Raw genomic sequence first — 13,930 nt, 5'->3', positions numbered from 1 at the left:
CACCCGACCCGCATCGCATCCTAAAGGCACTAACTCTTGTTGGATATTTTCCCACATTCCCTTGTGTAATCGCTCTTGAAGCGCTTGTCGAACTTTGGCAACATGGCTATGAAGACAAATATCTGGATCTGTCGCTATCATCATTTGGTTCACTATTTGATTCACTATAATAAGAATTAAAAAAAAAAAAATGATATCATTAATCTTATCCATTTGCAATTTCTAGTAACATTATGATTTCAATGCCGACTTTTTTTTTTTTTTTTTTTAGAATCACAGACTTACTGAAATTGGATGGTGATCCACCAGATATATTTGCTCCACTTTGTATACAATATAATAAGTAATATAATAAAAAAACAAAATAAGTGAGATTTTCCTTTCCCCTTTTTCTACACGTGTTTTATCTTTTCAGTATTTACCATGCACCCAAACGCTGTACTAAGCTTTCGTGGCACTCTAACCATCCAATCCGAGCACCCGGGGCTAGAAGTTTTGAAAAGGAACCATTGCTAATGATGACAGGATGAGCGGAATCCAATTCCAAATCATAGGCCACCACTCGTTTTGGAGGAGGGATGATCACCACATCATTATTCTTGTTGTTTTTGTCATCGTCACTTTGTTGTTGATCAGAGTAGGTTAAAATATCGTAAACATCATCACATATCACCAAGACGTTGTATTTCCTTGCTAATTTCACCAGTCGTTGTCGTTGATTCATTGGTAAGATAGATCCTGTTGGGTTGGCATGAGTTGGAACACAATAGAGAACAGCATCATAAATCCATTCCTCTGTTGTTGTCATTTCTTCTATTGGTGCTGTAAAAGGTGGTGGAGGTGGTATAGGAAAATGCTTGGCCAGGGTTTCTTCGAAATAATCCAGATCCAATCCTTCATTATTGTTCTTGTCAGGTATACCTACAAATTGATCAAGTTGAAATCCAACATCACGAAAAACATCAAAGGCCAAGAAATAGGTGGGTTCTTGAAAGTAACAATACTTTGTCGTTGAATTGGGTCGAGTCAAAAGTGATAATGCATGTTCAAGTCCATGGGATGCTCCAGCAGTGGGACATAAATGTCGTCTATTATTTTAATAAAATAAAAAAAAAGACCATTGGTATTACCATTAGTTTTATCCTTTATTTTAAAAGACAAAAGCAATGAGAAAAAAAAACTTACGGATCCACAGGTAAAGCGTATTCCTTGGATAAAAATGAAGCAAGGTTTTCTCGGAAGGCAGATGTACCTAGTTCATTGCCATACTATAATACAATATAACACAATGCAACAACAGCATAAAAAAAAAAAAAGATAGAATAAGTAATTGAAATAGCATTCAAATAGCCAAATTTGTTGAATCAGTCTATTACCTGTAGCATATCGGTTTTGGCATTTGGATCAGCTAAGGCCAGACTTGTTGCCTTTGCAAATAGTTCAGTAGGTAACAAATCAGATGAAGGTTGCCCTTTCATAAAGTTGATCATATTGGAAAGGACAACCAATGAAGAAACTATTACAAAAAAAAAAAAAAATTAAGGGAAAAGAAGAAAAAAAAACCCCCACAGACGTGAGAATTTGATTCAAAAATTTCTAACTGTGATAAGCGGAGAAGATTGATTGGTTATACCAAAAAGGGAACATAAAAAAAAAGAATAGAAACAGAAATATGGTAAGTAAAATCTTTTTTTTTTTTAAATGTCGCAGGTTTTTGCTACCCTCATTAATCATATAGGTCAGGCATAGAAAGAAATGAAATAATGCTAGGCCTATGATTCGCCATAATCGTTCTCAACCTTTTTATTTATTGGGATGACAGGCAGTTTTGAATAACTCTTGATAGCCAAGCTTCCAAAACGATCAAATTATTGATTTAGCTATGATCATTAAGAAGAGACTATAATAAAGAATAAGAAAGATTTTATTGATATCATCCATCATCTATTTCCGTAATAAAAAAAAAGAATCACTGCAAATATATTCAAACCCCAGGGCAAACAAAGTCTCTAATCAAACGTAGAAAAAGAAAAACATAAAAGAACATGGAAAAAACCAGTAATTTCTTTTTTATTTTGAGTTGCATACGAAAAAAAAAATGTAAATTTCCTAAACTAAAATGTAAATTCGTTGAAGGAACTTAAACTATATTGACTATACTATTGGACTTGACTCTGATTTTGATTTTATTGATTACCATTGGCATCGGCAGGTTGATGTTGTTGACCACCATTTTCAGTGGATGATTCTGTAGCTTTAGGTTGTTGACTACCATTTTCAGTGGAAGTTTCAGTAGGTTGATTATTGCCTCCAGTTTCAGACGAAGTTGGTTCAGGTTGTTGACCACCAGTTGAATTGAAATTACACTTGTCAAGTTTCATATAATCATATTGATAATCCTCGCCCATATCAGGAATTGAGTTTGCTGTTGCATTATAAGTAGCATCATCAAAAGTAGACAAATCCTTGGAAAGTAACATATTAACATCTGGAACATCATCCTTGTCATTAGCTGATATCATATCTTCTATTTTTTTTTAAAAAAAAAAAAAAAAAAATTAAATCCTTTCATAATAACAACTCAAATGACTTACTTGTACGAACAAATGCCGCTTCATCTTGAGAGGAAGAATTCTTGATAGGATAAAATGTCCAATGAATTTTTCCTTTTACACCAGAATCAATACTAGGAGGTTGTACACCTTCTTGATTAATATTTGGGAGGGAATTACATTGATCACCATTTTGGGACACAGTTGTATTATCATTACTGATGATAAAAGGTTGAGCTTCCAGAATAAACCAAAAAAAAAAAATCATAGTTTAGTACAAGTCCATAAAATATATATATATATATATATATATATACTTACAGAAAAGTAAAGCAAGAGAGAGTTCATTTTTGATATGTTTCTTCTTTTTTGAAGGATGTTCAGGTAATAGAGTCAATAATCCATGAGAGAGTAATTGAATAGTCTTGCCTTGAGATTGAAGAGTACAAGTTGCATTTGCATCCAAAGAATCAGGACCATTAGGTGTCAAAATAAGTTCAGGACAAATACAAGTTGCATTACAATTTTCAGCTACTTTTTGCATTTTCTTGTAAATATCTTTTTCCATACTGATAACATACCCTAATATTAATTTTTATTAGTATATAATTATTTTATTTTTGATATTAATATTCAATACTTACAGGTACCATTCAATTTGTTCAAGTCAATGTTCGATAGAGTAGCATTATTGTCTTGAATAATAGTATTTTCATTATTTGCTTGTTCAATATTACGATGAAGTAAGGCTCCAGTAGAAGATCCAATAAAAGGAAGAAGTATAGTTGTAGTGATAATAGTGAAAAGACTAATGACTTTCATAATGTTAAAAAAAAAAAAAGAGTTGATTCCTATGAAAATAGTCAGACTTTTCATTTTATATAGTTTTGATCCAAAAATAACATATCCATGAACATCTGAGTCAGTTTTGCCATTAGATTAGATTGAATAAGAGAAAGGAAGAAAGAAAAAAGAAACTAGTTTTACGAGAAACTTATTTTTCAAAAAAAAAAAATCTGAGACCTGAAAGATTTCAACTCCATCTCTCCCCTAAAATGCATTTTTGCCAAGAGAGTTTCTTTTTTTTTTTTGTTTCTTAAAAAAACAATAATAACTACAATAAAAGTGATGGTTTTGAAAGAATTAGGGTTTGTTTAATCAATTTTCATATAGTAAAACTAAATTTTATGATCTACTGCTTATGAAAGAAAAATCAGTCCATCATCATTATTTTGCTGCATAAAAATATATATTTATAATAATAATAAGATACACCCTTGACATGTTTATTAAACAATCATGTTCGAGAAATTGAATGATTCTCTTTTAGAAATAATGACATATTCAGTAATATCAATGAATCAAATTCTCTTTTTTTTTTTATGCATTATCTCATGAATGATATCAATGTTTCATGTAATTCAATACGAAACAAAGAAGATAATGCAGAACAATCATTATTTTTCATTGCATGTTCATCATATGTTGAACTAGTTTCTCTCAACAAAAAAAGTCGATCATCAAACATTCGAATAGTTCAAAGTATCTTAAAAAAAAAAGTAATTTCCTTTTATTATTATTGTTATTATTATTATACAAATGAATAATATCTAAATAGGTCGTGTACAAAGTATCATTATACAACGAAGATCAACTATAGATGAAGTATGGGAAAACTAAAAATAATAATGGATATAAATGTATATATGTATATATTTCTGGTATGATAATAAAAAAAAAAGACTACTAAAAATGATTGGGTTTCATAACGAATCAGGTTTGTAAAATCGTTCAAAGGATTCCCTTGTACATTCACCACCTTTCTTTGGATCAAAGTAAAACTTGTAACAACTGCCGTCTGCACAAATAGCTAAAAAAAAAAAAAAAAAAAAAAAAAAAAAAAAAAAAAAACCAAAGTGAATGAAGAGTATGAAATCATTTAAATTCTCTCTTTTTTTTTTTTTTTTAATGATTATATATATAAATATATTTACCTAATATCGTGTGCTTTTGTTCAAAGGCCACCAAACATTGAGATTCTGTAATCACCTTGGCATGAGCGAAACTCCATTCACTACTAAAGTATTTAGGTAATAAATCCTTCATAAAGCTAAGACTACTTCCACGATTGCCACTATGAGTAAGACCATATTGTGATGCAGATTGACTAGTAGGATAAATCACAACTTGACCATATGTAGGACCGCGAGGTTTGTGATCAGCCATAATAACTACCGAAGGATCCAAATTAAAAATATGAATAGTACCTTTGTCTGATGAAACACATAACCTTGTAGAATCTTGATTGAAAGCAATAGAAAAGATTTCAGCACGATCCATACCACGTCGTAATTCATTCAATAATGTTCCAGTTGTTGTATTAAACACACGAATCAACGTTCCTTTGTCACTAGCAGTCGCACATTTCGTTCCATCATGATTTAAAGCAATACAACTAAGGTTTCCAGAGTGAGCTGCAATAATACTAATATTTGCTGTTGTGGCTGCAGGTAAATGTCTTGTTGATGCATTATGTTGTGATGTTGATGTTGTTGATGATGATGGTCCAGAAGTTATATTTGCTTCATAGTGATTCAAATTTGATGAGTGATAGCCATTGGATTCCTGATCATCGGTAGTAGACATGGAAGACCAATAATAACCAAGAGTATCTAAATCGATAAGTTGTACATGTCCACGTTGTCGTCCAGGTATAACAAGCATCGCATGATCAGGTGACGCTGATACTGCCGCTAGACCTACACACATTTATATCGTCCATCATAATATAAACATTAATCAAAAATTATCAAGTTGACAGTTTCATTACCTTTCCTGTTATCAGTTGTTTCAAATGTATGTAATAAATGTGGATGAAGACTAAAATGGTATACAAAGACTTTGTGTGTTAAGACAACTACTAGCCTATCAAAAAAAAAAAAAAAAAAAAAAAAAAAAAAAAGGTTAACAAATTGAATCCTTCTTTTTTCGTACCTTCCTATACCTTTCTCTCCGTAACTTGACATTCTTGACTTCACTTTTATATTCAAGTTCCAATACTGCTTTCCCTTTTATACTATCATAGACTATCACCTTGTTTGGAGGATACCTTGGATTTCTGCCACCACCAATTAATGCCAAGTAATTTGTCCTGTATAACATTTCCACCAAAGCTATCCCTCCTTCGTCAGATTCTAGTATAAAAAGATAGATGTATAACAACAAGAAAAGAATCAGTAAGACTGCATTATCCGCATTCTTTTCATCTTCATATATATAATATTCAATTACCGTGACGAGCCTGTTCAATCAAAGGTTCACTATTATAGACTCGGAAACCATTATCAAGTCCAATAGCAAAACAGCCATAATCTTGGTTAAAACCAGCATATAATAGTCCAGGAGCATCGTTCTGATTTGGATGGCTATGTGTAAGATTCATAATAATAGTAATAATAATAAAAATATATAAAATGAGACAAAATAAATTGAAAAAGAAGGGAAAAAAAAAAGAAGTGGGAAAATCCACAGGAAAAGCAGTGGACGGAGATTGAATACTACAACACAACAGCATGTCAAAGCAAAAATAGTTGCATTGCAACGGAGAAAAAAAAAAAACAAATATCTTTTATTATACACTAAATATCTAGTAAGAAATCATCAATCCATTTGTTCACAATATCAGGTTTCATCACCAAAGACATATGGCCAACATTGGGTATAATCATAGGTTGTTTGATATTGTCTGAGTTATCATCAGTAGACTCAAGGATTTGTTTTCGTATCAATGTCATATCACTAGGTGGAGTAATTTCATCCTAAACAACACAAATTCAAAAGAAAGGAGTCAGAATCATCTATACTTAATACCCCTTGTTGATAAATAAGAATATCCATTTTTTTTTCTTAAAAAAAAAAAAAAGAAAACCAGTTTTTTTTATATACCTTTTCGCCGCCGATAAAAAGAATCTTCACAGATGCAAGCTTGCCATAAATATCAGATGAAGGAAATGTTGCACCTGCTGCTGTCCGTTTGTATACATCTGTACGACTCATCACATTCCAACGAAGTTGTCTATCCATCATATATAGTAATAATAAAAATGAGTCTACGTTCTTCATCTTTTTTTTTTTTTTTGATACCTTTTTCGTAGATTTTCGGATGCTTTGTTACCCAAAAGTCGTTCAACACTAGTAGAATACAACCCACCCTGACGATCCTTGTTCCGGGCGTTTTCAATAATAAAATCAGGAATCCATGGTAATATCTTTTGCCCTTTCGCTTGATCTTGACCTAATTCTGCCTTTGGTGAAATAAGAACCATTCCTGCAAGTCGTCCCTTAATATCTGAAGAAGAAGCAACTAACGTAGCAATAGCACAACCATAAGAATGACCAACAAGGATAATAGGTTTAGTGTTTGGGTATCTGACACTAGTGATAAGTTGAATTATATCATCTGCAAGTGACGTTGTTGTATAACATGACCACCTAAGTTCAAAATTTTCAATATAAATAAATAAATAACTTCACAATATATACTACAAGTATTATAAAGAAAAGAAAACTTACTCTTTGACCACTTCACTATATCCACAGCCAACAGAGTCTATAGCCACGACATGGTATGATTTGGAAAAGTGTTCAAGTTGATGTTCCCATTGAGATGCCTAATCTCCAAAAAAAAAAAAAAGAAAAGTTTGGTTATTATATATTACTAATATAATAAGTTTTATAACATACTTGTCCACCTAAACCGTGAATAAATACCATAAGTGGTGCTTTTTCATTTTTGTTGATAATTTCGATAATGCGTAATTCATGTCCATTTACATCCACGTAATCCGAATTATTTGTCAATAAAGGCGATTCCTCTTTATAAAAGACGAAATTAATAAGTAGTTCGAGATATAAAATATAACATTATTACCTTCGTCTACAAGTTCTTGTTCGAATTTCATTTGACGAGTTTGAGTAAACTGAGCAGTTAGACGCTTTCTACGAGGACAAACATAAAGTGCTACAGCTAAAGCAGTTGTCAGAGTAATTGCAAGAAACGTATTACTGGAGGCTTTAACAACAATAGTCATAATATTGGTATATGAATAAAGTAATAAGGGGTGGGGACGAAAGAGGGACGAGTGGAAAAAAAAGGGGGGAAAGGAGTGAAGAGAAAAGAAAAAAAAAAAAGAAAAGAAAAGGAAAATAAGAAAATGAAGAGCTTGTTTCTAACACCGATAATACAACCCTCGGGTGGCCCCTTAATGTTGATGATAGTAACAAAAATGATTTGATTATAATCCAAAAACAGAGCAATTATTCAAATTTGGTATCATTGCCTACCATAGAAAGACCTCTTTTAATCATCTTTAACTACCTTTTCCAGTTTAGCTTTTTATAGTTATTCTAATATAAACAAAGAAGGGGGTACCACCTCTTACAGAAAAAAAAGAAAAAGAAAAAAAAATAGAAAAAGTTATTTAAATAAAATGAATAATAGTCACTAATAATAGATACTAATTATAATGATGGATTGATATTCACAAAGTTATTCCAATTTCATTCCCAGTGACCTTGATGACCTTTATTTTCTTCAACATATCATTTACAAAGTTCGCGTAACCCACTATGCTTTTTTTTTTTAAAAAAAAAAATAAAATACTTTTCATTGTCTTGGATTATTCTGTTTGTCTCCCACCCCACCCAATTCCACGATGGATTGCCACCAATGTGTTGCACGCTCCAACATCAATGTCATTCCCACAGGCGTTAAACATAATGATTACAATGATGGAGATAAATGGTTAGTAGTGATAATATATGATGATGGTTAATTTATGGAATACGATACTGGATGAATTAATGGTGATTGCAATGATGGATGATGATTGATAATGACGAAATTAGTACATAGAGGCATTTATACAATGTTCAAAAGAAACAAGAAACAAGTGTTTTTGATGTTTGACAGTAATATAAAGGGTAAATATCACCATATCATCCAATCCATTATACATCATCATCTATGTAGTATAATCTGATTAAAAAAAAATCAATAAAGAACAAATATAGAACTGAATACAATCACAAGGACAGGAAATCAAAATTGTCTAAAGCGCACAGTTAAATATACTAGATTAGTACAAGACCTTCTTTGTTTTTTTTTTCTAATCTCTCTGAAGTTATTTTTATAAGATGAAGACAAAAGGGAGTATAAGTATAAATTGGAAAAGAAAGGAGGAGGGGTTATTTTATGGAGAAATTATCAAACAACTGGATGAGGATTTTGAGACTACAAGGAAGTAAGGGGAGATGAAACAATCACGCTGAAGTCGCATTAATTAGGGCATCCAATGTCTGGTCAAGGAGAAAAAGAAAAAAAAAAAAAGAAAAAAAAGTAATTATCCATTTCGCTCCTTGATTTATTACATACTCTTCCTATATAAAACCAATATTGATCATTTTTTTTCTTTTCCTTCTTTTTTTTTCTCACTTTTAATTTTTCTATTATATTCTCTATCATCATATCATCATGCCTTGTTTAGGAGGACGTAAAAAGAAGAAAGGATCAATTCATCAAGTTGGTAATAATTCAGAAAAATCGAGACAACTAGGAAATGATTCCGCTGTAGTGCAAATGAAGCAAGAATATCATGAATTGAAATCAAAGGTAAATATAAAATAAATAAATAAAAATTAGAAACTATATTTTATAATGTTACTGATGATGATTATTTCATTTATATATAAAGAACGAAGAACATCTAGATGTTATTGCGAGACAATCGGCCGAGTTAGCTCATTTAAGGCAAAAATTGGATTCAACCAACAATAAATCTGATATCAATACTGAATCCATTGTAGCTGAAATGGAAGCACGAAACAAAGAAACCTTATCTTCTTTACAACAAAAAGAAGCATTACTTCAACAAAAAGAAAAAGAAATCGAACAACTTTTAATGAAGGCTAAAGAAGAAGAGGGACTTGAAACTATTTTAGCTGAAAAAAATGAATTACTCCAATCAAAAGAAGAACAAATCCAAAGTCTTCAATTAAAATGGCAAGCAGAAAGAGCTGAATTAGTTAAACCTGCCTTGGAAGAAGTATCATTACAATTAGAACAATTAAAGAAAACTGTAAGTAGGAATCAATTTTTTTTTTTTTTTGGTTGATCACTCATTTCCTTTTATAGAATGAAGATGTTCAAAAAAGATTGGCTGATAAGGAAGGTGAATTAGCTGAACTGAGAACGGAACTTACTCGACGTGAACGAACATCTTCTAACCGAGGAAAATCCAATGATGTACAAGAACGTCAAAAAAGATTAAATCGATTAACAGTTGATCTTGAAAATGATCGTTTGATGATTCAAAAACTTGAAGAATTGAATCAACAATTGGAGGTAAGAATATATAAAAAATAAAATAAAATCTCTTTCTCCTAATTTTTTTTAAACTCACTTTTTTTTTTCTCTTTCTTTTCTTTTCTTCTTTTTTTTTTATATAATAAATTAAGGCTCAGAAAAAGCAACATGAAGCCGTACTGCAAACTCATGCTCAAGCCATTGCTGAAAAGGACCGTGAACTTATCGAACATCAACAATCTTTATCTGAAATAAAGTCATCTCATCAACAAGCTATTCGTACTTTGGAACGCAATCAACAATCTTCTATGGCTGAACTCAAAAGTCGTCATGAAAAAGACTTGGCACAATTGAAGCAACGATTAGGTCTTGCAGAAAAGCGCGCCAAAAGCGATATGAACGACGAAGTGGAAAAACTCTTACGAGAATTCGAACAATCGGAACATGATCATACTCAACAAATGGCTCATCTTCAAAAGTCTCACCGTGAACAATTAACAGTGATGAAAAAGGATCAACAGGCAGAAATACGACATCATATCCAAAAGCGAAACAGTATTATCCTTTTGAACAATAACAGCAACAATGATCAAATGAACGAACTTGCTATGAATCCTCTTCCTAATATGAATATCAACAATCAAACCAACACCACACCTACACCTTTACGAAAGACTGGAGGTCCAGCAGGAAAAGTACTTCGTTGGCCAACAATGAGTACTTTCCATGATCAACCTGAACTTATGCCAAAGGATCCTCATGCCATTCACGTCTATATCAGTAGTGTATCAGCCAATTCTACAGTCAAACGAAATCAAGAAACCATCCAGACTTTACTCACCACATCTCAAATCCAATACCAAGTCATCGATGTGGCCCGAAGAGAACCTGCTTTACAACATATGCGTAAACAAACAAATGGACGATCTATTCAACTTCCACTTATCTTTGTTGGTGGTCATTATCGAGGAGTAAGTTCTCCTTATTATTTTTTTTTTTTGTTGTATGCTAACTTTTATTATTATTATTATTATTAGCAATTGGAAGATTTAGTTCAGGCACAAGATTCTCAAACTTTATCCGATTTTTTATCCCTACCTACAGATAACAACAACAACAATAGTAATAATAACAATAATAATAACAATAATAAAAGTACAAATCAACAACAAGGTTCCAATTCGACTACTTCTTCAACAGCATCCACTCCTGTGACAACACCTACTGCTTCTCGTGCGCCATCGACATTGAAACAACCTTCCGATTATAATGATGATGCATTCCTCCTTCAAGAACTTGAAAAAGAACTGGCTTCTTCTCAAGCATTGACTACGGATTTGTGATTTTTTTTTTAGTTAGTTATTCTATCATCGTCATTTATTTTTGTGTACTTGTTTCCATATCATCCTCCTCTTCTTTCTCTCTTTCTCTATCTCTCTTTTTTCCTTATTTATCCTTTTTTTTTTTTCTTTGGAAATCAATAAACAATATATCTTTTTTTTTATTCTTTATTCATCAAGTTGTGACAGATTAAATTGAAAAAAAATATATATATTTTATAGTGAGATTCAAAGTTTGACTTATCAGAAACAATTATCTATGTTGAATTTAATATCTGATCTATGATGTCCAATCCTAACCATTGATATAATTTGCTGCAAGCCGCAGGAGTTGTGGCACTAAAAACTAATCCTGTAAATAGTCTAAAAATGGCTGGGCATGAAATGATCCAATCAACTGCGGCACACTATGATTTCAAAAAGTTTTACTGGCTTTGCTCAAAAAGTTTTCAGTCACAGTTTTTTTTTTTTTAAGCAAAAGTGATTTCACTCCTTAATTCTATCTTTTTCTTTTTCTTTCTTCTTTACCTCCCTCTTCCATCTTTTTTTTTTTATATCTTACATTATGAGTGGTCAAATCTCTGCATCCAAAGCTAAACGTCTTGCAGCCAAAGCAGCTCGTGAAGCCAAGTCTGGTAAGAGCAGTGCCAAATCATCAGCTAAGAGCACTCCCATTGCTTCTGGTAACAACTCGGACGAAGATCTCGGTATGGAAAAGTTGAAGATCAAGGTGGATCGTACTGCTACTGGTGTTTATACTTCTCAAGAACGAAGCAGAGATATTAAGATTGAATCTTACTCTCTCAATTATCATGGTCGTGTCTTGATTGAAAATGCTAGTATCGAACTCAATTTTGGTCGTCGTTATGGTCTTGTTGGTTCCAATGGTTCTGGTAAATCTACCTTTTTACACTCCATTGCTGAAAAGGATATTGAAATTCCTGATCATATTGATGTAAGTTTTCTAAAAAAAAAAAAGGATAATAATAAAATCGATTTGTCATTTATATATCTTTATTTTATTTTTTTTTATATATAGACTTACTTGTTGAATCAAGAAGCTGAACCTTCTGATCAAAATGCTGTGGAAGCTGTTATTTCATCTGCTCAAAAGGAAGTAGCTCGTTTGGAAAAACAAGTGGAAGATATTCTTGGTGAAGAAGATGGTGCGGATAACCCATTATTGGATGATATCTATGAACGTATTGAAGGTATGGATCCTGCTACTTTTGAAGTACGTGCTTGTACTCTTTTGGCTGGTTTAGGTTTCTCTACTCAACAAATGAAGAAGATGACCAAGGATATGTCTGGTGGTTGGCGTATGCGTGTGGCACTTGCTCGTGCTTTGTTCATCAAGCCTACTTTATTACTTTTGGATGAACCCACTAACCATTTAGATTTGGAAGCTTGTGTGTGGTTGGAAGAATATCTCAAGACCTATGATCGTATTTTGGTAGTTGTGTCCCATTCTCAAGATTTCTTGAACGGTGTTTGTACCAACATGATGCATCTTAATCCCAAGCGCAAGTTGATCTACTATGGTGGTAATTATGATGCTTTTGTCAAGACCAAGGAAGAAAATGAAATCAATCAAGCCAAGGCTTATGCTAAACAACAAGAAGAAATTGCTCACATCAAGAAATTCATTGCCTCTGCTGGTACTTATGCCAACTTGGTCCGACAAGCAAAATCTAAGCAAAAGATTATCGATAAAATGGAAGCTGCTGGTTTGATCGAAAAGGTTGAAAATGAAATTCAATTCAAATTCAACTTTACCAATGTGCCAAAACTTCCTCCTCCTGTTTTAGCTTTCCAAGAAGTATCCTTCTCTTACAGTGGTGATATGTCAAACCTTTTATACAAGGATGTGGAATTAGGTGTTGATATGGATTCTCGTATTGCTCTTGTGGGTCCTAATGGTGCTGGTAAATCTACCTTGTTGAAATTGATGAGTGGTGAACTCGCTCCTACTAGTGGTCGTGTCCAACGTCATACCTCTCTCAAGCTTGGCAAATACTCTCAACACTCTGCAGATCAATTGGATATGGACCTTTCTCCTATTGATTACATGAAAAAACAATTCCCCAACGAAGGTTCCGATACTGAATTCTGGCGCAAACAAATCGGTCGTTATGGTCTCACTGGTTCACATCAAACCTCTCCTATCAGCCACTTGTCAGATGGTTTGAAATCTCGATTGGTATTCGCTGAATTGGCTATGGCCCGTCCTCACATCATTCTATTGGATGAACCTACTAATCACTTGGATATGGAATCTATTGATTCTCTTGCTGCAGCTATCAAAGCTTTCTCTGGTGGTGTGGTTCTTGTTTCTCACGATTTCCGTCTTATCTCACAAGTTGCTGAACAAATCTGGAGTTGTAACAATGGTCATGTCGAACCCTTTGAAGGATCTATTGCTGAATATAAGGAATCTTTACGAAAGCGTGTCAAGTTGTAAAATGGATGGTACCCTCACTCCTCCCTTTTTCTTTTTTTTATTATATTTGTGTATGTTTTTTTTTTTTTACCAAAGGAAAGAAAAAAGAATGATTTTTAGTTTAGATTATAGTTTTAGATCATCCTCTCTTTTTATATAGATACACATTATTGAAAATTCATCAATAAAAATCATTCTCTCTCTCTTTTTTTTCTTCTTCTTTTATTCAATAGTT

General features: G+C 32.5%; 6 protein-coding genes across 6 annotated transcripts; 2 read left to right on the top strand and 4 right to left on the bottom strand.

The window, feature by feature from the left end:
- Positions 1–418: 418 nt before the first annotated feature.
- On the bottom strand, positions 419–1,490 carry BX664DRAFT_363934 (pyridoxal phosphate-dependent transferase; the record flags this gene model as incomplete). The annotated part of the gene is made up of 3 exons (XM_051548397.1): positions 419–1,088; positions 1,186–1,268; positions 1,377–1,490. 3 exons carry the CDS (start codon positions 1,488–1,490, stop codon positions 419–421), a joined length of 867 nt encoding a protein of 288 aa, XP_051402818.1.
- A 568-nt stretch (positions 1,491–2,058) lies between these two features.
- BX664DRAFT_324322 (uncharacterized protein) lies at positions 2,059–3,592 on the bottom strand. Its single transcript, XM_051543821.1, has 4 exons — positions 3,197–3,592; positions 2,874–3,134; positions 2,595–2,789; positions 2,059–2,527 (listed from the first exon to the last, which is right to left on the bottom strand). The coding sequence occupies exons 1-4, from the start codon at positions 3,426–3,428 to the stop codon at positions 2,187–2,189; spliced, it is 1,029 nt and encodes a 342-aa protein (XP_051402817.1). The 5' UTR covers positions 3,429–3,592; the 3' UTR covers positions 2,059–2,186.
- A 651-nt stretch (positions 3,593–4,243) lies between these two features.
- Positions 4,244–6,027, bottom strand: BX664DRAFT_324320 (WD repeat domain phosphoinositide-interacting protein 3). The gene is made up of 5 exons (XM_051543820.1): positions 5,844–6,027; positions 5,557–5,746; positions 5,383–5,477; positions 4,547–5,311; positions 4,244–4,422 (listed from the first exon to the last, which is right to left on the bottom strand). The coding sequence occupies exons 1-5, from the start codon at positions 5,992–5,994 to the stop codon at positions 4,316–4,318; spliced, it is 1,308 nt and encodes a 435-aa protein (XP_051402816.1). The 5' UTR covers positions 5,995–6,027; the 3' UTR covers positions 4,244–4,315.
- A 123-nt stretch (positions 6,028–6,150) lies between these two features.
- On the bottom strand, positions 6,151–7,739 carry BX664DRAFT_324317 (Alpha/Beta hydrolase protein). Its single transcript, XM_051543819.1, has 6 exons — positions 7,483–7,739; positions 7,296–7,426; positions 7,125–7,222; positions 6,696–7,043; positions 6,498–6,627; positions 6,151–6,370 (listed from the first exon to the last, which is right to left on the bottom strand). Exons 1-6 carry the CDS (start codon positions 7,640–7,642, stop codon positions 6,191–6,193), a joined length of 1,047 nt encoding a protein of 348 aa, XP_051402815.1. The 5' UTR covers positions 7,643–7,739; the 3' UTR covers positions 6,151–6,190.
- A 1,273-nt stretch (positions 7,740–9,012) lies between these two features.
- On the top strand, positions 9,013–11,388 carry BX664DRAFT_355928 (uncharacterized protein). Its single transcript, XM_051547858.1, has 5 exons — positions 9,013–9,222; positions 9,305–9,688; positions 9,745–9,954; positions 10,068–10,886; positions 10,953–11,388. The coding sequence occupies exons 1-5, from the start codon at positions 9,085–9,087 to the stop codon at positions 11,256–11,258; spliced, it is 1,857 nt and encodes a 618-aa protein (XP_051402814.1). The 5' UTR covers positions 9,013–9,084; the 3' UTR covers positions 11,259–11,388.
- Positions 11,389–11,727: 339 nt separating this feature from the next.
- Positions 11,728–13,857, top strand: BX664DRAFT_291530 (P-loop containing nucleoside triphosphate hydrolase protein). Its single transcript, XM_051541948.1, has 2 exons — positions 11,728–12,210; positions 12,295–13,857. The coding sequence occupies exons 1-2, from the start codon at positions 11,821–11,823 to the stop codon at positions 13,714–13,716; spliced, it is 1,812 nt and encodes a 603-aa protein (XP_051402813.1). The 5' UTR covers positions 11,728–11,820; the 3' UTR covers positions 13,717–13,857.
- The last annotated feature ends 73 nt before the right edge of the window (positions 13,858–13,930 follow it).

Source organism: Halteromyces radiatus (assembly GCF_025201355.1).
Source record: "Halteromyces radiatus strain CBS 162.75 chromosome Unknown BX664scaffold_2, whole genome shotgun sequence".
In the NCBI taxonomy this organism is placed as follows: Eukaryota; Fungi; Mucoromycota; class Mucoromycetes; order Mucorales; family Cunninghamellaceae; genus Halteromyces; species Halteromyces radiatus.
Note: the sequence above shows the minus strand (reverse complement) of the source record. Positions and strands in the feature narration are given on the sequence as shown.

Excerpts from the sequence above, each read along its gene's own strand:
- BX664DRAFT_324317 (XM_051543819.1), bottom strand. The coding sequence starts at position 7,642 with ATGACTATTGTTGTTAAAGCCTCCAGTAATACGTTTCTTGCAATTACT. Across the intron at positions 7,427-7,482 it reads ACAAGAACTTGTAGACGAAG|AGGAATCGCCTTTATTGACA; the intron begins GTAATAATGTTA and ends TCTTTTATAAAG. Across the intron at positions 7,044-7,124 it reads TATAGTGAAGTGGTCAAAGA|GTGGTCATGTTATACAACAA; the intron begins GTAAGTTTTCTT and ends TTTTGAACTTAG.
- BX664DRAFT_324322 (XM_051543821.1), bottom strand. The coding sequence starts at position 3,428 with ATGAAAAGTCTGACTATTTTCATAGGAATCAACTCTTTTTTTTTTTTT. Across the intron at positions 2,790-2,873 it reads CTCTCTTGCTTTACTTTTCT|CTCAACCTTTTATCATCAGT; the intron begins GTAAGTATATAT and ends TTATTCTGGAAG. Across the intron at positions 2,528-2,594 it reads AGCGGCATTTGTTCGTACAA|AAGATATGATATCAGCTAAT; the intron begins GTAAGTCATTTG and ends AAAAAAAAATAG.
- BX664DRAFT_291530 (XM_051541948.1), top strand. The coding sequence starts at position 11,821 with ATGAGTGGTCAAATCTCTGCATCCAAAGCTAAACGTCTTGCAGCCAAA. Across the intron at positions 12,211-12,294 it reads AAATTCCTGATCATATTGAT|ACTTACTTGTTGAATCAAGA; the intron begins GTAAGTTTTCTA and ends TTTTATATATAG.
- BX664DRAFT_355928 (XM_051547858.1), top strand. The coding sequence starts at position 9,085 with ATGCCTTGTTTAGGAGGACGTAAAAAGAAGAAAGGATCAATTCATCAA. Across the intron at positions 9,223-9,304 it reads ATCATGAATTGAAATCAAAG|AACGAAGAACATCTAGATGT; the intron begins GTAAATATAAAA and ends TTATATATAAAG. Across the intron at positions 9,955-10,067 it reads AATTGAATCAACAATTGGAG|GCTCAGAAAAAGCAACATGA; the intron begins GTAAGAATATAT and ends TAATAAATTAAG.
- BX664DRAFT_324320 (XM_051543820.1), bottom strand. The coding sequence starts at position 5,994 with ATGAATCTTACACATAGCCATCCAAATCAGAACGATGCTCCTGGACTA. Across the intron at positions 5,747-5,843 it reads GATTGAACAGGCTCGTCACG|AATCTGACGAAGGAGGGATA; the intron begins GTAATTGAATAT and ends TTTTTATACTAG. Across the intron at positions 4,423-4,546 it reads ACAAAAGCACACGATATTAG|CTATTTGTGCAGACGGCAGT; the intron begins GTAAATATATTT and ends TTTTTTTTTTAG.